Source organism: Pelophylax lessonae, assembly GCF_965119305.1.
Source record: "Pelophylax lessonae genome assembly, chromosome: 4".
In the NCBI taxonomy this organism is placed as follows: Eukaryota; Metazoa; Chordata; class Amphibia; order Anura; family Ranidae; genus Pelophylax; species Pelophylax lessonae.
This window is the reverse complement of record NC_138771.1, coordinates 396,138,312-396,166,174: the sequence shown is the minus strand read 5'-3', so window position 1 is coordinate 396,166,174 and position 27,863 is coordinate 396,138,312. Positions and strand designations below refer to the sequence as shown.

General features: G+C 48.4%; 1 protein-coding gene across 1 annotated transcript in view; it reads right to left on the bottom strand.

Annotated features, from left to right (window-relative positions):
• Positions 1–6,105: 6,105 nt before the first annotated feature.
• The window catches only part of HSPA9 (heat shock protein family A (Hsp70) member 9), a gene marked incomplete at its 3' end in the record, with an annotated part of 663,406 nt that continues 641,648 nt past the window's right edge, over positions 6,106–27,863 (bottom strand). Inside the window, exons 16-17 of the mRNA XM_082253601.1 lie at positions 6,875–7,015; positions 6,106–6,171 (exon numbers count right to left, since the gene is read on the bottom strand). Of these exons, the coding sequence (XP_082109727.1) occupies positions 6,106–6,171; positions 6,875–7,015 (207 nt within the window). The remainder of the gene's footprint in view (positions 6,172–6,874; positions 7,016–27,863) is intronic.

The window sequence follows — 27,863 nt, the reverse complement described above, 5'->3', positions numbered from 1 at the left end:
TGGGGGTTATATACAGGGTCCAGACATCTGGGGTCTTGATGGTAAATGGTTTTTACCCAGATCGCTTTCCAATGATGGCCCACTTGGCTCATTACCCTGGGCATCAGTCAAAGATGGTTATGTTGCCCCTGGCTTCACCACCGCAGCTGCTAACCTTACCGCTACCTGCTTAGTTTGCGCACGGTGCAAAGTAGGCAAAACAGTAACGGTACCAAGAAGGCACTCACCCAAACTGGAATATCCCTTTCAGCGCATTCAGATATACTCTAACACTTTGGCAAATAGTAAAACGCATGAGCATGTCTTAGACTGTGTGGATATGTTTTCTGGGTGGCCAGAGGCTTGGCCTATTCACAATGCCACTAACACCGCAAAAAGATCCTGTCTGAGACAGTCGCTGGGGGCTGCCTGAAACGATCAAGTCGGATTGCGGATCACACTTCACCAGTCAGATCTTTGTAGCGGTATGTAAGGCACTTCACATTAACCCGGGATTACATACTCCTTATCCTCAAAGTAGCGGTAAGGTTGAATGGAACTCTTAAAAAATAAGATCTCAAAAATCATGGCCGACACTAAAATGCCATGGCCCGAATGTCTCCCCGTTGCTCTTTATTCCATCAGGGATGCCCCTAGACAACCTCATGAATTATCGCCTTATGAGGTGTTTGGGAGCCAAGCAAAAACTGAACTGTACTTTCCCCAGCAGCTGTCATCTTTACAAACCTAGCTGATGGGGTATGTGCAGTCCCTGCAAAGGGAGCTCCAAAAGGTCCACCACAGGGTTTGGGAGTCTCTTCTGTACCCTGACACAATAACCGATATACATTCTATTTAACCAGGTGATTTAGTCATCGTGAAAAACCAAAAGGACAGAATTGGAGCCAAGGTATTTCGAGGCATACCAGGTTCAGCTGACAACGCCAACTTCTTTGAAGCTTGAGGGATGCGATAACTGGATCCACGCCAGTCACTGCAAAAAGCTGCTCAACTACGTCCAAGAATGATAATGAGGAGTACGTATCGTTTTTATTTATTTGCTTAGTGTATTTTAGCAAGGGTAATGATGAACGGCATCTCAACCTATTGTTTAAAATGCATCTTCAGCTGGCTAAGGCCGCAAACAGGACTAATAGCTGGGTGTGCTCCAAACCCCCACCTAGCCATTACACCCGGCAATAGCAGCAGTGCATGCTATATAAGACGTTCGTATTGACATGAAGAAATATGGGACACTTGCGAAAACAACCAAGGGAAACTGGTCTATAGAATTTAACCACATAACGACCGCCCACCGCAGTTTTACAACGGCAGGCAGCCGAGTAATACTACGTCGCTCGCTCAGAAGACTCTAGGGGGCGAGCGCGCGCCCCCGCTTGTTAGCTGGGGAGCCAGTGCATGTGACCGGCGGCTCCGATTGCCGCCGGCCACTCGTGATCTCCTGCAGCTGAGAGAGAAGGACAGACAGCTGAGGTAAACACAGCCTTCTGTCATTCTCCCTGAAGTGATCACAAAGGCTATGTGATCCTGCTATATAGGATCACATGTCGCTGATTACTTCACAAGCCACGCCCCCTGACAGTTAGAATCACGCTAGGAACACATTTAACCCCTTGATCACACATACTGTTAACCCCTTCCCTGCCAGTGTAATTTTTACAGTAACAGTGCATATTTGTAGCACTGATTACTGTAGTAATGTCACTGGTCACTGGAACCCCCAAAAGTGTAAAAAATGTCAGTTAGGGGTCCGATCCCAAAATGTCGCAGTCCCACAAAAAAAAAAAAAAATAAAAAAAAAAAAAAAAAAAAAACGCAGATCGCCGCCCTTACTGGTGAAAAAATAAATAAATAAAAATTACATAAATCTTTCCCTTAGTTCGTAAACGCAATACCTTTTGCACAAACCAATCGAAATACGCTTATTGCGATTTTTTGGCCTTAAATGTTAAAAAAATTTGATTTTTACATTTTTTTGAGAATTTCATATAAAATGTGAAAAATATTGTAATTTTTTTCAAAATTGTTGCCCTTTTTTGTTTATAGCGCAAAAAATAAAAAAAATCGCACAGCTGATCAAATACCACCAAAAGAAAGCTCTATTTGTGGAAAAAAAAGGACGTCAATTTAGTTTGGGTACAGTGTCGCACGACCGCGCAATTGTCTGTTAAAGTAACGCAGTGCTGAATCGCAAAATAGGGCCTGGTCCTCCGGGGCTAAAGTGGTTAAATGACACATTCCTAGAGGGTAACATCAGTTATAGTTCTGTTAGTCCTGACTCTTGCTGGCCCATCCAATTTCGGTATCTGGACAATTAGGTAGTCCACATTTGTGCTTTAAGTTTAGTTTTGACACGGGAAAAATGGATTTTTGTAAAATCTTACCGTAAAATCCTTTTCTCTTAGCTCATTGACAGACGTAGTCCTCGGTGATTCAACACCCTCGGGTTATGCTGCCCTCTACAGGAGTAGGACTAGACAGGAAAGAAAACGTTCTGGCCACACCCTAGGGTCAGTCCCAGAGGGTATATCCTCTCACTTCCTGCTACAGCAAATCAGTTATGTCACAAAGCAGTGTTTAGAGAATTTAACCCAACCCAACTCAAAAACAGAGGGGCGGGTACTAAGATCGGTCCCTGAGACCGCAAATCCTCCCTGAGAGGAAGTCTCCAAGGAGCGTCCCCGACTAGCCTCACCAAGTCGGCGTACCAGGCTCGACGAGGTCAGTCCGGAATTTCCAGAATAACTGGAATTCCCTCCACCTCTATCCTGCGAAGAAGTTCCCGCAGCAACTTGAGAGGATGGAAGGCATGCCGTAGCTGATACTGCCCCCACGGGGCGATCAGCATTTCTGCTGCGTCCGCTAGAGGATCGCGGCGCGAGCTACAAACCTCCGCACCTTCCTGTTAAGCCAAGGTGCCAACAGATCCACATCCGGGATGTCCCAATGAAGGGACAGCTAGTGAAAAACCTCTGGATGAAGAGGCCATATGCGATTGGATCCGAATCGGGCTGCTCTAGAGCTGCTCGATCCAGTAAATCAGACAAAATCTGATCGCTCTCAATTCCGATACCCTTATTGGTAATCTGGATACTATCGGAAGAAATGACTTCCCCTGGTTGAGCATCGGAGACTTCCTGGTCCGCTCGCTCAACCGGATCCGATTGTCCAGGGAATCGGAAGTCTGATTCCATTAAAAAAGAATCTCCTTCAGGAGAATTCGGGTATGAGACTGGGTATACGGTACTGCCTCTAAGAAGGCCACCATCAGTCCCAGCCAATTGACGGACAGCAACATCCGAATCGTTGACTGAACTTTCTGGAGTTTCTCCGCAAGGAGAAACTCTTGCCCAGGATGTATCCAACCTTAGGCCCAGATAGTTCAGTCTCCTGGTGGGAACCAGGGATGATCTTTGGGAAAGCGAAAAAACGCTGATGTCCTGCGATGATGGGGATATAAAGATAGGCCTCCTAAATGTCTATGGACGCCAGGAAATCCCCCTGATGCAGGATGGACTCTATTTCTTCCCAAGTCCAGATTTGGATGCACCTTGCCCTCTTTCCTGGGCATTGTGAATAGGTTCGAATAGAACCCCTGAAACCGTTCAATGTTAGAAGGGAAGAATCGCACCAGTGGAAGTGATCGAAACTCGATCCTGTGTCCTCCAGAAGCCGGTGAAGACATCCCCCCCACCCCAGAGATGGGTAGGGGCGCATCAGGCTGTATCTTCAGGCTTGGCTGAGCCGGACTTTTTGTTTAGCCGACCAGCGCCCTTTGAAACCCCTCTAAAGGGGCTTTGGAGGGTTTCGCCTTATCGCCCGCCCTCGCGGAACGAACTCTTTATGAGCAGAAAAGGAAGGTCCTAGTTAGTTACGAGGTCCTTTTATCCTAACAGTCTGTGGCAAGACAGCATGTGGTACCGTCTATCCTATAAAGAGGAATTCCTCAAACGGATAGCACCTAGCCATGCGTTTGGAAATAACAGGGGTTCGTTTCAAAACGACCCCATTTGGGTAAAGGAAAATCCTTCGCCCTTTTGGTAGGCTAACAAGTACCAAAAAGGAATCTCAGTCTCAGCTACCTCTGCCGGTGTAACCTCAAGACTAAAGGTTTCCCGGACGGACACAACTAGTGCATCCACCACTCTTGTGCTATGGCGGAGGCAGAAACGTGCTCCTCACTGCTGAGGAGATATTACCTGAGACAACAGCCCCCTAAGAGGGACCTGTAACTGCATTGACCAGCTCCGAATCTGTATCTGAAGTATCTGATAAACAATAGGGGTAGGCGGGGGTCGCTTCTTGACCCCCGTCCCTGACAGGCCACCTCCACCCGGGATACCAAAGACTCCAAAACTGCCGATAATGCATTAAAAATAAGTGGGGTACTGTAGGGTCCTGCGGCCACCTTGAGGGGATCAGGTGGGGATACCTATGCGGCAGGGTCAATGATTATACAAGACATGTGGCTACTGACAGGTAGGATACCTTATACTATCACAGTAAAGTTCTAGTACTGCCACTGACTACAATCATTTTCACATTTTTACAATTAGATTGTCAGCTCCCAAACCAAGCCTCCTGGCTTCTTGTACACAAAAATCACACTCAATTAGGGGGATCTGTGACATGTTATAGGATAGAGGGGAACCCATCCTTACCATTACAGAGAGGGGCCCGCGTTCACCACAAGACCCGTCAGGGGGAAAGGGGGAACATACTACTCACCATACCGGAACCAGGCGGGCGCCAACTCCTGACAGTACCCCTCTCCACCGAGGTAGGAGGGCTGTTGACCAATACGGACGCCGTGACTCATGGTCTTTGGCGTTTCAGCGAGACGTTTAACTCGCAGGGTCAGTCCCCGTCCAGTGGGACTATGTCGCGGCCGACCCAGCGCAGAGCTATGGCCTGCACGTGCTCGTAGGCTGAACTGGGGTGACCACTGGATCTCAACATCCAGCCCGTCGCCCAGTTCAGCTTGCTTGCTTGAAGATCTCACAGGAACACTGGAGAAAAAAAGCTGTCTAAAAAATCTTTTCTAAGAAAAAAATCCTGCCAGGACCGAAGATCCCAGCAAGGTATCTAGGTCCTTACTCCTAACTAGACAGAAAAAAACTGATTTGCTGTAGCAGGAAGTGAGAGGATATACCCTCTGGGACTGCCCCTAGGGTGTGGCCAGAACGTTTTCTTTCCTGTCTAGTCCTACTCCTGTAGAGGGCAGCATAACCCGAGGGTGTTGAATCACCGAGGACTACGTCTGTCAATGAGCGATAGAGAAATAGATTTATAGGATCTACAACCTCACCAGTTTTTAATGACACCAACAGACCAGATTATACAGTGCCTTGCGAAAGTATTCGGCCCCCTTGAACTTTGCGACCTTTATTAAATGCTTCTTACCATCTGACCCATTGTAAGTGCATTACTTTCTTTGCTTTAATAAACCATTTAAACGGTATCACGCTATGGTGTCTTGTCGATTTATCCCACATACACCTTTCTGAGCGGGGATTTCCAGAAATCCATACGTGTACTATCCTTGAGTGACCTTCCTATATCCACCATTTGGAGAAGAATTCGTGGAAGCATCTGCCATCTGTTCCAAGGAGATCATCACTTTCAGCCTGCATGACCCAATTGCTGTAAGGTACTTTGGGTCCATGCCATCTGGTGAGCGCATTATATTCTCTTTTTGGTGTGGGATTTATCACAAGTATTCACTCTTCTATGTGGGACTGGTCACCTTCCTTTGTCTAATTTTGAATATTGGACTTTATTTTTGCATTTCAGTGTGTATCCCATTGTACTCACTTTAACATATGAGCGCTGCACAATTTATGTTATATTTGGTTGCCATCACAGTCTGTTGGAGTATCAGCGGCTATTTGTTCACTATTTTTGTTAGCGCAGTATTTTTTACCACAATTTTTATTCCTCCTATATGCCATGGTGAAATTATCTTGTTGCCTGGTCGACCGATTCACCCAAGCCCAAGCAGATGACCTCATCCTGATTGCTGAGATAAGACGCCCCAAAATCCAACCCATGCATCAGATGCCAAGGATCCCAGCACGACTGATGATCTAGGCGTCCCATCATCTCCTACTCTCCCTCTAAAGTCACCTCCCGAAGAACAGAATCTACGTGTCCACATTCATGTCCTTTTAACTTTTTGAAATGGATTGCTTTTACGTATGAGAACTGTTCTGTTTATTTGGAAGAAGATCAAGATTCGTTGAGGGACACATGGGAGAACATGACAGAGGGGCTGTTTTGGAAATTGTAATATTATTGGTGTTATCATTTTTCAGGAAGTGTTTTATTTAAATTGCCAGTATGTCTCCCAGTGTCAGTTTACTGGTATTCGCTATGTACAGCGAATATGGCTGGATGAAGATCAGTTAGAGATTAAAGTCAGTTATGCATTAATTCTAACAGCTGCATAACTTACCATCTTTACATCACCCAGCGACTTTGCTAGAATTTTGTTTTACACCAGAAACCCAATTGCTCACAAACTTTATATGGCCATTCTCTGGGAGGTCTTAAAGCCTAACTCCACCATTTGGACCTTGTCACACTGATAATTAGAGTTAACTTGATTTTTTACAGACAGTCTGGCAAGGCCACCCACTGAGCAAATTTTGTCCAGTTTATTTGAACAAGCTGTAATTTGCTCAATGTGTGGCTAGCTTTACTTTCCCTTTTGGATTTTTTACATTTTTTTAAAAACAAACAAGCTTCCAAGGTTTTGAATTGGGATTTAAAGGAGGAACCGGAACAACCCTTTATTGTAAAAATCACAACAGTCTAGACAATAGTTCCTATTAGCTGATGCTAAAGAAAAGGGATAGATTTTCTCCAACTTTACCTTTTTGTATGCAATTTCAAACAGCTTTAATGATGCTTGCTGTAGAGAGGATGAGGCTTGTCTTATACTCTCTCCAGTTTCTTGGTCTTTCCTAGCCAAAATTTCTTTCATCTTGTTGATCTCCTCTTTAAGCTTGTTGCACTAAGATTAAACAAGATTATGGAAACATTTTTTATACAGTAGTACAGCTGTAGGATTTCTCCAGTCCTATGAAATGGTTTCATATAATGTAACATTCACAATAATGAATAACATGAAAATAAACATTATGCAATAAACACATTTTCAGTGTAAAAAAAAGGAATACATTTTAGTCTTAAAAATTTTAATCTAATATAAATTAGGAGACAGTCATGTTAAAATAGTACAAAATATAGGCAACCTAAAAATTGTGACTTATGAAATAGGGAAATCTCTACATACCCCACATTTTGAAGAGGCAATGCAGTCTTACACTTGGCCACTTTACATATGTGCCCAAAAGATAGCCCAAAGTACTCTACTTCTGCCATGTATGGGGATCCCAAATGTGTGATGCCACAAGCATTTAAGTACATCTGTCGATCCTAACCGCATGCACGCACAATATGGGATTTGGTGTGCAATGTGCAGGTAAGCCATGCTTCCTGAATCTATTTTCAAAGTTTCATATTTAAGAGAGTTGTAAAGTCAGGTGGTTTAAATTAATGCATTTTATGCATTAAGATGAAAAGCCTTCTGTGTGCAGCAGCCCCCCTCATACTTACCTGAGGTCCCTATCTGTCCAGCGTTGTCCATGAGTATCAGCTTTTCTGAGATTCTCCCTCCTGAAAGTCAGCTAGCCAATGTCTGAATGGCCACAGGGAGCTGTGACTCAGCTTGGGTACCCCCATAGCAAGCTGCTTGCTGTGGGGGCACTGAACAGGAGGGAGGGGACAGAATCACAGAAGAGGGACCCGAGAAGAGGAAGAACTGGGCTGCTCTGTGCAAATCCCTCCAACAAAGCAGGTAAGTATAACATGTTTGTTATTTTTATAGGAAAAAAAATTGATTTTTTTTTGTCTTACCATAAAATCCTTTTCTCTGATGTTCATTGACTGGCATCTCCAGAATCTTCTTGACCATTGGGTTATGCTGCCCCTACAGGAGTAGGACACTAGGCAGGAAAAAGCTTTACCACGCCTATTGGGCAGTCCCAGGGGGTATACTCCCACTTCCTGCTATAGGCATTCAGTTTTGTTGCAAGCAGTGTCAGAAGAAAAATAACTCCATAAAGTGGTGGGTGCCGTGTCCGTCCATAAACATCAGAGAAACGGAGTTTACGGTAAGACAAACATTCAATTTTCTCCTTAGTTCATTGACGGACACAGTTACAGAATCTTGACCATTGGGATGTTCCAAAGCAGTGTCAAACATGAGGGGTGAGAAAAAACACAGCAGAAAAAGTCCCAAAGGCTAAACCTAGCCAACCAGGTAACATGGAGCTCACCTAGAACAACTGGAGCTCATCTGAAAATACACCCTCAAAAAAGGCAGCCTGCAAAGCTTTGCGGCCAAAAGCAGCATCATCGGATGCCAACACATCTACTTTGTAAAATTTTGTGAAAGTGTGCACAGACAACCAAGTGGCCGCCTTGCAAACCTGCATCACTGATGACGGAAGGCCCAGGAGGCACTAAGCGCCCATGTAGAATGCGCCTTAACCACTTAAGCCCCGGAAGATTTTACCCCCATTCTGACCAGGGGGTATTTTGCGATTCGGCACTGCATGACTTTAACGGACAATTGCGCGGTCGTGCGACGCTGTACCTAAACGAATTTGGCATCCTTTTTTTCCCACAAACAGAGCTTTCTTTTGGTGGTATTTGATCACCTGTGCGATATTTTGATCACGCGCTATAAACAAAAAAAGAGCGTCAATTTTGCAAAAATAGCAATATTTTTCACATTTTTTTATATGAAATTCCCCAAAAAAAAAATTTAAAAATCAAATTTTTTTTACTTTTTCGGCCAATTTGTTTTATGCTACCTATGTTTGGTAAAAAAAATCGCAAAAAGCGTATTTTGATTGGTTTGCGCAAAAGTTATCGCGTTTACTAACAAAGGGAAAGATTTCTGTCATTTTTGTTGTTTTTTTTTTTAACGTGTAATGGCGGCGATCTGCGATTTTTTTTTGCGGTACTGCGACATTGGGGTGGACAGATCGGACCCTTGACTGACATTTTTGACACTTTTGGGGTTACCAGTGACATTTCTACAGTAATCAGTGCTATATATATGCACTGTTACTGTAAAAATACACTGGTAGTGAAGGGGTTAACTTTATTTGGGAGGGAGGGGCTGTGTGTATCCCTAGGGGCGTGATTCTAACTGTGATTGGCTGGGGCTTGAGCTGTATGGACACTGATCAACGGATCTACATACTAGATCCGAGTGATCAGTATCCTAACAGCAAGGAGAATGACAGGTGGCTTGTTTACACAAGCTGCCTGACATTCTCCCTCTCCCCCGCCGATCGCCGAGTGACCGGCGGACATCGGGTCCGCCGGTCACACGCGCGGGGGGGTCCGTGACCACGCGGGAGCGGGAGCGCGCCTCCGGGGGCGCACGCTCGCTCCCTAGACCCTCACAAGCTAGTGACGTAGCCCTACGTCACTTTGCCTGTGAGGGGCTGACTGCCGACGTAGATCGGCGTTAGGCAGTCGGCAAGTGGTTAACAGGGAAAAGAGGAACCCAACCCATGATTGAATAGGCCTGCACTACCGTCTGTCTGATCCATCTGGAAATAGTCACGGCAGATGTGGCCAACCTCTTGCAAGGTCTATCCACAAGGACAAAAAGCGAGTCAGATTTCCTAAACAACTCGGTTGCCGCAAGGTACACCCTGATCTACGGAACCACATCCAGAGAATGCAAGGCAATCTTCTTAGGATGCTTAGGACACAGGGAAAGCCAACATAAGGTCTTCATTCAGATGGAAACCAGAGACAACCTTAAGCGGAGTTCTGGCCTCAAAAACATCTTTTCACCATACGCTTGCTTTTTTTTTTTTTTACCTGAAAAACAATTGGATACATTTAAATTTTTTTTTTATTTACTTACCTTGTTTTTAAAGAAAATATACTTGCCTTCCTTCCTCTTCCTCCCTCTGCGGCCGCCTCTTCCTGCTTGCATTGACTCCTGGGAGATGAGCGTCATCGCTCCCAGGAGTCAATGCGCCTGCACCGGCCCTACTCGTCACTTCCGGTGCAGGTGCGTCATTCCCTGCTAAACAGCTTCTGGGCATGCCAAGAACCTGTGCAGGGATGACGCGCCTGTACCGAAAGTGACAAGCAGGGCCGATGCAGGGCATTCTGGGACTCCGACGTCACCGAAGAGGATGCTCCGGCTTCAGCTGCCCACACCTGAGATGGCAGCGCTGGACATGACATTTTCAAGGTAAGTATTTCTTCTAAAATGTAAGTGAAACAGGGGACAGTTCAGAGGCTATCGTTGCTGAAATGCACTAGCCCTGACTGTCCCGGGGGTATTTTTATCTAAAAAATAGGTTTTTCAGGGTGGAACTCCGCTTTAGGAAGGAATGACTGACAAGGGCGAAGCACCACTTTATCTCTGTGAACCACCAAATAAGGTGAACGACCAGACAAAGCTGCCAGCTCGAACACCCTGCATGTGGCATTTTTTGCCACCAAGAAGGCTTCCTTCGAGGACAATGTAAGCAGAGGAATCTGCCAAATATTTTCAAAAGGCGGATTCTGAAGAACCGACAGTACCAAATTGAGGTCCCACGGAGGCAACGGAGACCGCACCAGCGGAGACAAGTGGCAAACCCCCTGAACAAAAGTGCGTACCAAGGAATGCTTAGCCAAAGAATGTTGAATGAAAGTCGCCAAGGCCAAAACCTGGCCCTTGATGGTACCCAAGGCCAGGCGCAGTTTCACACCTCTTTAGAGGAATGCCAAAATACGAGCCACCGAAAAGGAACGGGGAGAAACCCCCAGAGACTCACACCATGCAATATATGACTTCCAGGCACGATGGTAAATATTTCTAGTGGTAGATTTTCTAGCCTTCAATCGCGTGAGAATCACAGTTAGACAACCCCCTATCCTTTAGCGCCTGGGTTTACAGCCAAGCTGTTAAAGCCAGCAAATGTAAAGCAGGATGGAAGATTGGCCCTTGGGCCAACATGTCTTCCCTGAGAGGGAGTCGCCAAGGGACATCGGGGATCAGCGTACCAGGGCAGCGTACCAAGACTGGTGAGGCCAGTCTGGGGCCACAAGAATGACGAATTCCTTCTGCCTTGATCCTTCGCAGAAGTCTCGGGAGAAGTTTGGGGGGGGGGGGGGGGAGGCGTATATCAGATGGTACTGAACCCAAGGAGCCACCAGTGTGTCCGTGGCTTCAGCCAGAGGATCCCGACATCTTGACACAAATCTCTCCGCCTTCCTGTTGAGACAAGGGGCCAACAGGACAACCTCGGGAGTTCCCCACCGGGGACACAGCTAATGAAACACCTCCGGATGAAGTGACCATTATCCTTGGTCTAAGGCCTGTTGACTGAGGTAACCAGCCTGACAATTTTCCACCCCTAGAATATGCACAGCAGAGGGAGCTGGAATGAAACGTTCCGCCCACCTTAGAATGCCATCTACTTCCCGAGCCCCTAGGACACTTTGTGCCCTATTGATTGACATATGCCACAGCAGTGGCATTGTCCGATTGAATCCGCACCGGACACCCCTCAAGACAAACCGTCCAATGGGCCAGACAAAGTCTGATCGCCTGAAGTTCCAGTACGTTGAATCAGTAGCCTGGACTCCTCTAGAGTCCAAACCCCCTGAGCACAGTCCATGCCCAAAACACCTCCCCACCCGTACAGGCTGGCGTTCGTGGTGATCACCGTCCAGTACAGGGGAAGGAAGGGTTTTTCCTGTCGAAGAGCCAGAAAGCGAAGCCACCAAATCAGGGACACTCACCACAGCTCAACAGAATCAGATTGTCCAGAGACTGTGGATTCTTGTCCCACTTGGCAAGAATCTCTCTCTGCTGAGGTCTCGCAAGGAACTGTGTAAATGGAACTGCCTTGAAGGCAGACACCAACAGGCCCAGCACCCACATGCAAGTCCGGAGACACAAACGACTGCTGGACAACAGAAGTCGAATGGCATCCTGCAGCTTCTGCAACTCATCCAGCGGGAGAAACACCCTGGCTGAGGACTAGTCCAGAGTGAGAACCAGAGCATTCAGACACTGCTCGTAAACCAAAAGAAAGCAGCGCCAGCTTAGTGAAGCATAAGGTTTATTAATACAAAAAACACATAGTGACTTACTCTTAGGTAAGTAAAGGCCGGTACGGTAGGTGAATGGGATCATCCATCTTCTTGTCCTGGATACCGTTGCAGAAAGGAGGGGTGCAGGGTGTCGGTGGTGCGTGGAGGCTGTTGTCTGGCAGCCTGTCTGGTGGTGGTGTGGTGGTGGAGGACTCTCAGTGGGGCTCCACTTCCTACTTCCTGTCAGCCTGACATCACTTCCTGTGAGGCGGAGGAAAAGATGGGCGTTGCTAGCTTTCGGAGCATCCGTGCTCCTTCATTAGCCGCCTAACCATCAGAGAGCGCCATGTAATCATTGACTTTATGCATGTAGAGACTCTGCTGGAGAAAGAGCTGATGTCCGACGTATATCAGAATATGGAGGTAAGTGTCCTTGATATCGATAGAGGCTAGAAGATCCCCTTGATGAATGGATGCCACTACCGAATGGATGGACTCCACCCGGAACTTTTGTACCCGCAAAAAATGGTTCAGGGATTTGGGATTCAGGATTGGACGAACTTTGCCTTCCATCCTGGGAACTGTAAACAGATTTGAATAAAAACCCCGAAAAAGGTCAGAGTTTGGAACTGGCACAATCACTCCTTGCTGTAGCAAATCTTGTACCTCCCCAAAGAAACCACGCACAAGTGGTTTGGGGACAAATGCAGGTTGGAAGAATAAAACCTCTCTGGAGGATAAGACCGAAATTTCTTGAAGCAGAGAGGTCCACGGGTCCAGAAAAAACCGAGGCCACCCCCCCCCCACTCTAGATACAGATGAGGGCGCCCCTTCAGGTAGAAGAGGACTTGTCTGCAGGTCTGGAAGGACCTGCTCTCGGTTTACCAGGCCAGGGCTTCTTGGAACCTCCGGAGACATTCCAAACGGCTTTGGATCTTTTTTCTTGAGACCCTGAGGGACAAAAAAAAAAAAAAGGCTTTTGAGCCAAGAAAGAAGGACCACATCTGTGACGAGATTCCTTGCCCCTGGAAGCCTGTGGGGAGGAGACTACTCTTCCCTCCCATGACTTTCTTAATGATTTCATCCAGGGAAGACCCAAACAGGCGATCCACCACAAAAGTGAGATCCGCTAAGTCCTTCTTGGAAGCTTGGTCCGCAGACCAGCATTTCAGCCATATTATGCGTCGAAGGACCACTGCTGTCACAGACAGCCTAGAAACTAAGGGAGCCGCATCCAGGGAAGCATCACAGATAAACTGTAACCCCTGGACCAAAAGGTCTGCCAACTCCGCAAAGGCAGGGGGAAGCTGTCCCTCTCCAGATCCTGGCACAAAAGCTTAGCCCACTCTGTCAAGGTCTGGGACACCAAGGACTGAAATGGCCATAGAAAACAATTGCCGGACCAAGGTCTCCGCCTTCCTATAAAAAGGGTCTTAAAAATTCGGAGATTCCTCCAAAGGAATCAGGGTGGATTTGTTCAGCCTGGAAACCCGGTAATCCACCCACAGGTGGGACCGTCCACTTTTTTAACAGGGACTCTTCAAAGGGGTACCTTCTAGCGAAACGCTTAGGAACCAACACATTGCATTTAGGAAAACCCCACTGATTCACAACAATTTTTTCAAAATATGCGAGAAAAGGAAAAACTGTTGCCGCTTTTGAGGATTTTCGAGTACCAAAGGTGACCAGCGCCTCTGATGCAGTCTCCATTTTTCAAACTACTCGCACTGATACAACCAGCGCCTCCTCCACCACCGCTTTTTCATGCGGGGCTGTAGTGGAAGAGAAATCATCCTCACTATCAGAGCACTCAGGGTGCTTGGACGCAGACCCAGCAGGGTGACCTGTATCCATGGCGGCCAGATCAGACTCAGAATCTGAGGAGACAGAGGAGGCAGTTGAGGGTGGACGCTTTTTGCTGGTTCTGTTATGCAGGATCAAATCAACCTTGGACACCAATGACTCCAGAGCCGCCGCCATTGCAGACAAGGTGGACTGGGACCCAAGAAGGGCCTGCTGCCTCTGAGATGGGATCAGGGGGTGAGATTTACTACAGGGACTCCATGTTGACCAGAGAATCACACAGGCAATTTTGGAAAAAACACACTGCTAGTGACCGCCCGCCGCGCTAGCGGCACTACAAGTCCCAGCACAGCTAAATCGCTGCTATAGAAGAGAGGGAGATCCCTTAGGGTACCCACAATAACTCACCACCCCCCTGGTCAGCACAGAGCAGAGCACTGGATGCTGTACCCATGCAGCGATCAGAGAGTCAGCACTAGAGGTCCACCGCTATAGTCACTGCCCACAAGACAACAAAAACATTGCCGCCGCAATAATCAATGGGAAGCTACCAGGAAATGGGTGCCGGACTACACAATCATGGGTGCCGAATACACAGCTAGCCATCCATGGCAAAATGGCATCTCCACGGGGCTCCCAGGACCCACAGGGGACACCAAGGGACGTCTGTACAGTAAAGAGGGCCCTGGCAGGAGCCCCCAACAGCACGTTCGGCTGTCGGCAGCGTGCCCCCGGCCCCCATTGCCCACTCAACACCTCCAAAATGCACTTGGACCAGTATGGCTGCCCTCTGGGGGGGAACAGGAGGGGGGAGATAAGTGTGGGTAGATGGGGGGTGGTCCACAGGGGAACCCGACATATGGGGGGATGCTGTGTGGGAAGGAGGGGAACACGGGGGTCCGAATATCCCAGGGAAGGGCCCACGCCCGCCCTGATAGGCCACCAGGGAATGGGGGGTACACTACTTACCATACCATGAGACGGGGTGGGCACCCCTCCAGGCAGACCACCTCTCAATCGGAATAGGGGTGCTGCAGGCCAGGAGGCACACTGGGACTCAGGCCTGAAGCAGGTCGTATGAGTTTTTGAGAGACGTTTAACTCACAGGCCAGCCCCTGTCCAGTAGCGGCCGACCTAGCGTGGAGTGGAGGTCTGCACGTGCTCGCTGTACTGGAGAGACCATAAGGATCTAGAATATCCAGTCCGTCGCCCAGTCCAGCAGTTGATTGTAGTTCTCACAGGAATAGAAAATAATAAGATAAATAAAAATTTTAAAAAGAAAAAATGCTAAAACCAGATCCCAGCAAGGAACTAGGTCCTTACTCCTGACTAAGCAGAAAAAAACTGAATGCCTATAGCAGGAAGTGGGAGTATACCCCCTGGGACTGCCCCATAGGCGGGGTGACGCTTTTTCCTGCCTAGTGTCCTACTCCTGTAGGGGGCAGCATAACCCAATAGTCAAGAAGATTCTGGAGCTGTGTCCGTCAATGAACGAAAGAGAAATTTGACTTTACAATCACTAAATTTTGACCAGAGTGTACATTTTTAATAAGGGTTTTTATGTCAGTGCAGTAGAACACTTTTCCTGCTATAGAACTTTTATGCAAGATTCAACATAGGTGGAAAGGATTGTATGTTTTACATCTGGCATACAAACTGCAAGCCAACTCAGGATAAACCCTCCTATTAGCATACCTCAGTTTTGCAGCACCTATTACCGAGATAATGATCACAAACCGAGCGATGGGACTAGGACCAAACAACTAAATGGTTAATCGAAAACGAATAAATTATGAAAATAGTTGTCAACTATTTTCATAATCGATTAGTTGGGCTGCATACAGAATGCATTATTTGTTTACATATCCGTAAATACAGTGAAGCACACATACAGCTCAGTACACAATCCATACATGTCAGTAAGTGCCTGAGAACTTGTGAATGTGCGAGAAGCAATGCCTCATGGGACATGTAGTCCTGGGGCAGTGGTTCTTAAGGCAGAATTTTTTTTTACCTTGCTATAGGGGCACTCTATACTATACTTTGCAGCTTGCTAATGGGGCACTCTGTAGGCAGAAGTCAGAAGCGTCGGTGGGGGACCCTAGACGAGGAGAATCAGGACTGCTCTGCGCAAAACCATTGTTCCTACATTGCCCATATATCCTACTTCTGGGTGTATTTACCATTATATGATAGAAGTCATATATATTAGTACTTGCACTGTTTCACAATATAAATGAACCCCTACAGTAGTGATTATCTGCTCTTATTTGTACTATAAATGGCTAAATTTTATTTTTTTAACCCCATTATGACAGGTGATACAAAAAGAGGATGTAGCTGCTACTAAATGTCTTAGGCCTGGTTCACACCTATACGTTTTTTGGTGCTTTTTGCAGAACCGCACTACAGTTCATTTAACATATTTTTTTTAACGCAACACTTTTTTTTTGCTTTTTTGGTTCAATAGACTTCAATGGAGAATTATGAGTAAGCGACCCATAGAGTCGTGAAACGCGTTAACCGTGTCCATGTCTGCTTGATGCACTGTTTTCAACAAATGGGAAACACTTCAAGTTTATCTACCTTTGAGTGCGGTCACACTTTCTCTTTGGATATCTGATCACTGGAGGGCGGATCCGACCAGCACCTGGGTGCCTTTGCCTCGCCTGAGCGGCTTTTATCAGACTTCAATGGAGAAGCTGTAGAAAAGCACGTAGTGTGTTTTTGCCAAGCATGTGTGTGCAAAAAACGCAAAACGTACAGCAAAAAGCACTGCAGAAATGGATCAGAAGCAAACTGCATAGATGTGACCTGAGCCTTATTGCTGGCCATACACCGATTTTTGAACGAGAATATTCATATGAAAAATCCTTGTACATTCGCAGAATGAAAGAATGTTGTTTGACAATTTCACTTGCTTTTAACATTTATTTTTAAAATGAATGTAATTTGTGAACGAAAATCACACTGTCTGAAAAACTGAATTTTTGTAAAATCTTACCCTAAAATTCCTTTCTCTGAGTCCTCTGACAGTCGCCGCCCACTCATAGTCTTCACCAATGGGTATTGACCTCTTATCCATAGGAGCAAGCTAGGCATAAGACTTGTTAAAAACAAAGTAATTTACATAGACACACCTGTAGGGGGCTGTCCCACTGGTCCAATACCCCCTGCTATCACAGCCTTCCCAACTCAGTTTGGAAGCAAGCAGTGAAGTCCATAAAACCCCAAAAGAATGGTGGGGGCGGCGACTGTCAAGAGGACTCAGAGAAAGGAATTTTACGGTAAGATTTTACAAATATTCAGTTTTCTCTTAAGTCCTCTGACAGTCGCCGTCCACTCATACACAGTCTTCACCAATGGGATGTCCCAAAGCAGTGTAGACATGAGGGGTGGGAAACGCAACCGTCACAAAGGCAACGCAGCACCCAGAGAAAGGGACCTTACTCGAACAGAAAGGTAAATCCTCTGGGTAACAGAAAAGCTCAACTGGAGCAACAACCCAGGAAAGCAAATAAACAAAGGGGAAACAACCCCAACAGCCAGGGACCCGCAAAACCAGGGTCCCCTTAAGGCACTGCCGCACAAAGAACTTTGCGGCCAAAGGAGGCATCAGCTGATGCCAGAACATCAAGTTTGTAAAATTTGGAAAAGGTGTGCACGGACGACCAAGTCGCAGCCTTGCACACCTGGGCCACCGAAGCCTGATGCCGAAAGGCCCAGGACGCACTCACTGCCCTGGTAGAATGCGCCTTGACAGGGAAGGGCGGAGCCCGGTCCCTAAGCGCATAGGCTTGTACAATCGTCTGCCTGATCCATTTTGAAATGGTTGCCGCAGACGCAGCCATACCCTTCCGAGGTCCCTCAAGGAGGACAAAAAGAGAATCCGACTTTCTGAAGGATCCCATGGACGACAGGTACAACCTGATCTCCCTGACCACATCCAAGGAATGCAAGGCACACTCCTTAGGATTCTTAGGGTTCGCACATAGCGAAGGTAAGACAATATTCTCGTTAAGGTGCACCGCCCGATGAAGATCTTGCAACCGATCTGGGGTCAAATGAAGATTTGAGGGAAAGAATATGTCCGCTGGTCGTGAAAGGAATTCGATCTTGTAACCTGATCAAATGATTTCCTGAACCCACCTGTCCGGAATCCGGAGCAGCCAAGGTTAGAGGAAACCGCACAGACGTCCCCCCACCCCTGAAACGAGTGAGGGCGCCCCTTCAGGCAGTGGCGGACTGGGGCGCCGCACCAGCCTGGGTAGCTTTTGGCTTGCCCGCCCAGGGCTTTCTCTGGACCACCCTGGCCCTTGAAGAGTTTCCCCTTGTCCTGCGCCTTGAAGGCACAAAAGGACCCCTGATTTGGTTTAAAGGAGGGGCCCCCGCTTACCGTGGAAAAACTTACCCCTAGGATTCTGGGGCAACAGAGTGCTCTTGCCCCCAGTGACACCTTTAACCAATTAATCCAGGGATTCTCCAAAAAGACGAGACCCCGCATAAGGGATGTCAGACACCGTCTTCCTGGAAGTCTGGTCAGCTTTTCAGCCAAATCAAGAGGCGATTAAAGTGGAGTTCCACCCTGTTTTACAACTTTACAAGTTTCAGTTCGGGCTGTCCCTTCTCAACAACAATTGGGCATTTTTTTTTTTTGGTGTTTCTTACCTTATTTTTTGGACATTCTAATGTTCACTTCCTCCTTCCTCCCCCCTCCTCGGCCGTGGCCGCCGTCGTCACTTCTGTTCTTCATTGCCTCATGGGAGCTGTTTTTAATCACTCCCAGAAGGCAATGGGCGGCCGTCCTCTCCTCATATTGCGTTTTTTCCAAACCGGAAATGACGCATGAGAGGCGGAGTCAAGCGCTTCCGGCGCCATCTTTAAGAAGGGAAACACTGCTATTTTTGCCAGTGTTACCCTATCGTCCTCAATAGCAGAGTGGGAGTGAGATTGTTGCAGATCAGATCGGCGCTTTTCACATCAAATAATACTTTACACCTTTTTTTTTTTTTTCGTCAGTCGGTGAGTGCACTGTTGGGCACATTGGTGGACACTATAATTTTTACACTGTGATAAACAATGTAATTTTGGGCACTATGCTGGAAACTGTAATTTGTGCACTGTGGTTGATGGCACTCATTTTGGCGGCACTGTGATGGGGGCAAAAATGTAATGGCACTGTTATTTTTGCAGCACTGTGGTGGCACTGTGATTTGGGCAGCAATGTACTGGCACTGTGATTTTTGCAGCACTGTGATGGCACTGTGATTTGGGCAGCAATGTAATGGCACTGTTATTTTTGCAGCACTGTGATGGCACTGTAATTTGGGCAGCAATGTAACGGCACTGTGATTTTTGCAGCACTGTGATGGCACTGTGATATGGGCAGCAATGTAATGGCACTGTGATTTTTGCAGCACTGCGGTGGCATTGTGATTTTATTTTTGCAGCACCGTGATGGCATTGTGATTTGGGCAGCAATGCAACGGCACTGTGATTTTTGCAGCACTGTGATTTGGGCAGCAATGTAACGGCACTGTGATTTTTGCAGAACTGCGGTGGCACTGTGATTTGGGCAGCAATGTAACGGCACTGTTATTTTTGCAGCACTGTGGTGGCACTGTGATTTGGGCAGCAATGTAACGGCACTGTGATTTTTGCAGCACTGTGATGGCACTGTGATTTGGGCAGCAATGTAATGGCACTGTGATTTTTGCAGCACTGTGATATGGGCAGCAATGTAACGGCACTGTGATTTTTGCAGCACTGCGGTGGCACTGATTTTATTTTTGCAGCACTGTGATGGCATTGTGATTTGGGCAGCAATGCAACGGCACTGTGATTTTTGCAGCACTGTGATTTGGGCAGCAATGTACCGCCACTGTGATTTTTGCAGCACTGTGATGGCACTGTGATTTGGGCAGCAATGTAACGGCACTGATTTTTGCAGCACTGCGGTGGCCCTGTGATTTTATTTTTGCAGCACTGTGGTGGCATTGTGACTTGGGCAGCAATGTAACAGCACTGTGATTTTTACAGCACTGCGGTGGCACTGTGATTTGGGCAGCAATGTAACGGCACTATTATTTTTGCAGCACTGTGGTGGCACTGTGATTTGGGCAGCAATGTAATGGCACTGTGATTTGGGCAGCAATGTAATGGCACTGTTATTTCTGCAGCACTGTGGTGGCACTGTAATTTGGGCAGCAATGTAATGGCACTGTTATTTTTGCAGTACTGTGGTGGCACTGTGATTTGGGCACACATCACCACACACACATATACCATGTGCTGACCCCATTACAGTGCGACATCCATCTATCAACAGTGCTGACCCCATTACAGTGTGACATGCATCCATCCATGCAAAGTGCTGACCCCATAACAGTGTGACATGCATCCATCCATCTATGCACAGTGCTGACCCCATAACAGTGTGACATGCATCCATCCATCTATGCACAGTGCTGACCCCATAACAGTGTGACATCCATCCATCAACAGTGCTGACCCCATCACAGTGTGACATGCATCCATCCATGCAAAGTGCTGACCCCACAGTGTGACATGCATCCATCCATCCATGCATGCACAGTGCTGACCCCATAACAGTGTGACATGCATCCATCCATGCATGCACAGTGCTGACCCCATTACAGTGTGACATCCATCCATCAAAAGTGCTGACCCCATCACAGTGCTGACCCCATAACAGTGTGACATGCATCCATCAATCTATGCATGCACAGTGCTGACCCCATAACAGTGTGACATGCATCCATCAATCTATACATGCATGCACAGTGCTGACCCCATAACAGTGTGACATGCATCCATCAATCTATACATGCATGCACAGTGCTGACCCCATAACAGTGTGACATGCATCCATCAATCTATCCATGCATGCACAGTGCTGACCCCATAACAGTGTGACATGCATCCATCCATCCATGCACAGTGCTGACCCCATTACAGTGTGACATCCATCAACAGTGCTGACCCCATAAGTGTGACATGCATCCATCCATCCATGCAAAGTACTGACCCCATAAAAGTGTGACATGCATCAATCCATGCAAAGTGCTGACCCCATAACAGTGTGACATGCATCCATGCAAAGTGCTGACCCCATAACAGTGTGACATGCATCCATCCAAAGTGCTGACCCCATAACAGTGTAACATGCATCCATCCAAAGTGCTGACCCCATAACAGTGTGACATGCATCCATCCATGCAAAGTGCTGACCCCATAACAGTGTGAAATGCATCCATCCATGCATGAATGCACAGTGCTGACCCCCTTACAGTGTGACATCCATCCATTAACAGTGCTGACCTTATTACACTGTGACATGCATCCATCTATCCATGCAAAGTACTGACCCCATTACAGTGTGACATCCATCCATCAACAGTGCTTACCCCATAACAGTGTGACATGCATCCATCCATCCATGCAAAGTGCTGACCCCATAACAGTGTGACATGCATCCATCCATGCATGCATGCATGAATACACAGTGTTGACCCCATTACAGTGTGACATCCATCCATCAACAGTGCTGACCCCATCACAGTGTGACATGCATCCATCCATCCATGCAAAGTGCTGACCCCATTACAGTGTGACATCCATCCATCCATCAACAGTGCTGACCCCATAACAGTGTGACATGCATCCATCCATGCAAAGTGCTGACCCCATTACAGTGTGAAATGCATCCATGAATGCACAGTGCTGACCCCATTACAGTGTGACATCCATCAACAGTGCTGACCCCATCACAGTGTGACATGCATCCATGCAAAGTGCTGACCCTATAACAGTGTGACATGCATCCATCCATCCAAAGTGCTGACCCTATAACAGTGTGACATCCATCCATCAATGCACATTGCAGACACCATCACTGTGTTACATCGATCCAGCCATACTTCCACAATCCTGCCCCAAATCAAAGGGTGCCATCACAGTGTTGCTGCCACAATAACCATGCTGCCCCCAATCATAGTGCTGCCATCCATCCGTTACATTAAAGTTACCCATCAGCCAGACAAGAGCTTTCTTGCCGCAATGGCTGGCAGTGTGTTTCTATCTGACTCTCTCTCTCTTGTGTCTTCCTGGAGGCGGGGAAGAGATATAGAGGGCGGCAACTTCCTCCTGAGCCGACGTCTCTATAGCAACCTGTACTATGCCTAAAGCATAGTACTGTCCTTGTGCGGGATTTCCTGCTGTATTCTGGGTAGCCAGAATGAACAGTAAGCAGGAAGGAGGTCACTAAGTCTTACAACACTGCAGCTTCAGATGCCCTTAGTAAAGATGACAACGCACGGGCAGCAGTTTTAAAAGTAAGATTTTCACTAAACAAATACACTGTTCAACTCCTAAATATGCAAATAGTGGTTTTGTCAAGCGAGATGTATTAATATTAATGGGCTATTTTTGTTAAAAAATGTATTCTGAAGGTGGAACTCCGCTTTAAGTACTGCGACACTAGGGAAGCGCGCAGCTAATGGGGCCTCATTCAAGGCCGCATCGCACAAATACATGACCCCTTGATAAATCTGGTCCACCATCTCCAAGGTAGTAGGGGGGGGGGGCAGAATCAGCCACGAGGGTGCGCCTGAGTACCTTAGTCCAATCCGCCACCGCTTGAGCCACCATGACAGAAGCGAAAATAGGTTTCAGCATGGAGCCCGCCACCATGTAAGCATGGCGGGCAAGAGATTCCAGCCTCCTATCCATAGGATCCCTAAACACCGGAGAATCCTTGGTGGGAACCAGAGTGGCCTTGTTCAATCTGGCCACAGTGTGATCCACCTTAGGAGCCACACACCAGCGCGAATCCGTAGGAGACGCAAAGGGGTAAAGGAGTTGAAACTTTCTCGGCACCACAAAAGTGTGTTTCAAGTTGCGCCATTGTTCATTCACAGTGGCGTGAAACTCAGCGGGGCAAGGAAATACCTGCGCCGCCTTACGGGATCTGTGGGTACCAAAAGAGGACACTATTCCCAGAGGATTGGGCTCATCCTCTAAATGTGTTTCCTTCATGGCAAGGATCAGCGCATCCATAGCTGCGCGGTCTTCGGCCGTCCCAGGGGGGGGGGGGGAATCATCCACCCCCGCAACCTCCGCCTCCCCTTCAGACTGGGAAGAGTGAGACCCTTCAAGGGGCACGCTACCTACGGCAACCATGTCAGACTCAGAAGAAAAAGAGAGCCTAGGTCTTTTTCTAGTGTCCCGTTGAGTCATCAAAAGATCCACTTTGGACGCTAAAGTCGCAAGTGCAGCAGACAGAGTAGTCAGAGCAGAAGATTCAGAGGACCCTGAACCCTCCACCAAGGCTGGGGGAAATTTGCTGTCCTGGGACTCCATAGAAAAAACGTTTTTTTTTTTAAGAGATACTGGCCCTTTAAGAGCACCGCGATCCCCCGCAGTACACCGCTATAAAGGACTGTGCAAGCAGACCCCTAAGTAGGAATAAGCTGACAGCTAGAAGTATTACCCACAAAAAAAGAACAGCAGACAAACCCCACAAGTGTTACCACACGCAGCCGATCTCCTCTGCACAGAAAAAGGAAGTGATGTCACCACAAGAGACTGAACTATGACTTCAGGCCAAGGAAAAATGGTTGCCCATAGAAAATAATGGGAGGCTCCGGAAAAATGGCCGCTGACGTGCTAAAAAAAACAAAACAAAACAAAAAAAAAAAAAACACAAAATGAAAAAAAAAACCCACATTGCCACACACAAGATGGCGCCGCAAGGCGCGAAACCCAATACATACACTGCTGTATAAGCGCCCACAGTGAAGCCAGCATGCTGCCCACACCTAAAATGGCAGACCAGCGGTTTTTAACCCCGCAGCGGTCGCCGCCCGTGTCTGCACCTCCAAAAACACCACAAGTGACATAGGAGAGGGACCCCCACAAACCACATAGCCTAACAGCTGTGAGAGCCCCCGCAGGGACCGGGATCAGGGAGCTTAAAAACGCACAGACATGAGGGGATAACACAGACACCCAGGACTGCCAGCCCCAGACAGAGGACCCACACAGAGTGTACTTACCGTATCCGATGGCGTGGAGTGCCTCTCGACGGGAAACCTCCCACCCTCAGATGGCAGGGGTGCCGTCAGCCAAAAAACGCAGGACGCTAGCAAAGCACGGGAACCGCAGGGAGACGTCCAGGCGAGGTAGCCACCTCGCAGGCTTGCATCCCTGAGGACGGGGATGGGTTGTTTGCGAGGCCAGGGCGAACACATAGCCTGCTAAATGCTCGGTGGCGGGTTGGGATTCCATAAGGCCCCCTGTCCTGGGACACCAGGACGACCAGTGCGACTTCCAGCTCCTCTACGCCGTCATCATCTTGAAGAAGTGACTAACTAAATGCTGATAAAATAAACAGCTAGTAGTGCAAAAAAAACCCCAAATTTTTAGAAATAAAATCATAAATCAGAAGAAAAAGGCTGAGACTGTAGCCCCAGCACAGGAAGAGCCTATCTCACTCCTAACTAGGCAGAAGACAAACTGAGTTGGGATGGCTGATAGCAGGGGGGTATTGGACCAGTGGGACAGCCCCCATAGGTGTGTCTATGTAAATTACTTTTTTAACAAGTCTTATGCCTAGCTTGCTCCTATGGATAAGAAGTCAATACCCATTGGTGAAGACTGAATGAGTGGGTGGCGACTGTCGGAGGACGTAAGAGAAAAGGTGCTTATTGAAAGTCAATGACAAAAGTCACAGGGAAAATGGCCACTGCCCTTACTAGGCATGTTGCCCACATCCAAGATGGCGCCCAAACAGGAGTCTGAGCAGAAATCTCACATGGCTTCTGTATTACACAGAGCTAGGAATCTGCAAACCACTAAAGTGGTGGCCGCTCCAAATGACTGCAAAATAAATGCACCAAACACATTTCTGGCTATTAGCAGGGACCCCCACAGCATTCCCATGCAGTGCCCCCAGCGGGGGCAGGGAGGGGAGGGAAAAAACCCCAACAAGCCCAGAAGGGAGATCCCACAGAGACCGCCAGCCCTGCTATCCCCTAGGAGTGGGCCCACAACCCCCCAAACGTCCCCAGGGACAAGGGGGTTCAGTACTCACCAGTCCAGCAGCAGGCACCGCTCAAAAACGGGAGACCTCCCACTCTAAGTGGGGGTGCCGTCAGCCAAGGAGAGACGCTGGCAACACGCGGGCGATCAGGGTTGAGACATCCTCTGCGAAGCGCAGCTCCGCCGGCTCGTCCCCATTCGGAGGGGCACTGTCGTTGCGAGGCCTGGGCGTACCAGTAACCTACGACGCTCGTTGGGAGGCTGGGACTCCATAAGGATCTAGGATACCCAGTCCGAGGCCTAGCTCTGCAGTCACTTGTATTCCTTCAGGAAAGTAATCCCTGACTAAATAGTGATAGTGAGAAGAAATAAAAATCTAGTGTGTAAAGAGAAAACACTGAAATTCAAAAGAAAAAAAAAATTTAAGAAACCCAGGACGCTAGGTCTCAGCAGAAAAAGACCTAAAGCTCTGCTCCTGAAGCTAGGCAGCATGAAACTGAAGTAATATCAAATTGGGTTTCTGGTAATGGCTGTGGGATGGCCCCCTAGTGGCGTGGTGAGGTACAAACGTTTTTTTGTATTAACCTGATAATTAAATATTTGCCTAGCCTGCTCCTGCAGAGTGTGCCATTACCCATTAGTGAAGGCTAATACCATCGGACGGCGACTGTCAGAGGACGTAAGAGAAACTGGGTTTTGCAAAGGAGGGCAGCCTTTTAACCAACCGTGAATACGAACATCTAAAAGTGGTTGAATATAACATCTCCACGTTCTACACAATCCCAAAAATCCATAAGAATCCCACTAGACCACCAATGGAGACCTATTGTCTCCGGGGTAGGGGGACCTTTGGAACGAGTGGGAAAATACCTTGACTTACTTTTAAAGGACATGGATATGGAACTGAAGTCCTACGTCAAATAGATGAGGGATGTCCTGTCCAAAATGTAATCTTTTAGGATAGAAGGAGAGGCCCTACACATAGGGATAGACGTTGAATTCCTTTACACCTCAATCCCACATGCATGAGTGTGGTATAGAAGCTATTGCGCATTTTCTGAATCATCACTATCCTGATATGGATGCACAGAATGAATTCATAGTGGATCTATTACCAATGGCACTTGAAAATAATTCCTTCCAATTTTCAGGGAAACACTATCAACAGATCAAAGGCACCTCTATGGGTGCACCCTGGGCCCCTGCTTTTGCTTGCCTTCACCTGGGGAGATGGGGGTGGAACAGGTGGTCTACGCCTCATCGATGCACCTCGGCCATGTGTATACGTGGCTGAGGTACATCGACGACGTGCTAGTCATTTGGAGCAGTGGCGGAACTACCAGGGGCGCAGCAGTCACTCTTGCGATGGGGCCCTGGTGTTCCACCACTGCAAGGGGGCCCGCCGTCTACCGGGAGGTCATTGCACTCTCTGCACACACTCCCCGCCCCGCTGTGTGCACTGTCTTCATTCTCATGCACACACTCCCCGCCCATCCTCTCTGCCCCACCTCTCCCCGCCCGCACTCACGGGCACTGACACACACATGGGCCACGCCAATTGAGTTCACTTGAGAAGAGAGATGCTATGTCGGGACTCGGGAGATTCAGAGCAACAGAAAATCAGCTGACCCGGGCCCGCCCAGTGAAGTGAGTGACACTGATCCCATCACTATCAGCACTGACACCCCCCCACCACTGCTGCCACTGACCCCCCAACACCACCGTTACTAACCCCCCCCCCCCCCCACACACACCACCACCACTGCTGCCACTGATCCCCCTCCATACCACCACTACTGCTGCCACTGATCCCCTCCATACCATCACTGCCAATGACCCCCCCCCCACAACACCACCACTGCTGCCACTGATCCCCCCCCACACCATTGCTACCACTGATCCCCCCCACACCACCACCATCACTCTGCTGCCACTGATCTCCCCCACACCATTGCTAACACTGACCCCCCCCCCCACACCACCATCACTGCTGCCACTGACCCCCCTCCCCCCCACCACTGCTGCCAGTGATCCCCTCCACTGCTACCACTGATCTCCCCACACCACCACCACTGACCCCCCTTCCCCCCCACACCACCACCACTGATCCTCCCCCCACACCACCACCACTGATCCTCCCCCCACACCACCACCACTGATCCTCCCCCCCACACCACCACCACTGCTGCCACTGATCCTTTCCCCACACCACCACCACTGCCACTGATCCTCCCCCCCACACCACCACCACTGCTGCCACTGATCCCCCCCAACACCACCACCACTGCTGCCACTGATCTCCCCCACACCATTGCTACCACTGACCCCCCCCACAACACCACCACCACTGCTGCCATGGATCCCCCCTACCACCACCCCCACTGCTGCCACTGATGGCCCCCCCCACCACTGCTGCCACTGATCTCCCCCACACCATTGCTACCACTGATCCCCCCCCCACAACACCACCACCACCACCACTGCTGCCATGGATCCCCCCTACCACCGCCACCACTGATCCCCCCCCCTACACCACCCCACTGATTTCCCCCCCACACCACCACTGCCATGGATCCCCCCCACATGACCACCACTGCGGACACTGTCCCCCACCCCCCATGTAACCACTACTGCTGCCACTTATCTCTATTTTTCTCCTGCAGCTGCTAAAAGCCAGCTTCTCATCCTCTCCCTCCCATAGGCAGAGGCTGCATGAGGAAAATGGAGGGGATTTGTTCCTCTATATATCCCCCTTCGCCACCCCTCCTATCCAGGTCCTGCTGCCCTCACGCCCCGGAATCAATGGGAAGGGCCCTGGCCGGGGGACCCTTCATGGTTTCTTGCACCGGGGCCCTGAAGGTTCTAGTTACGCC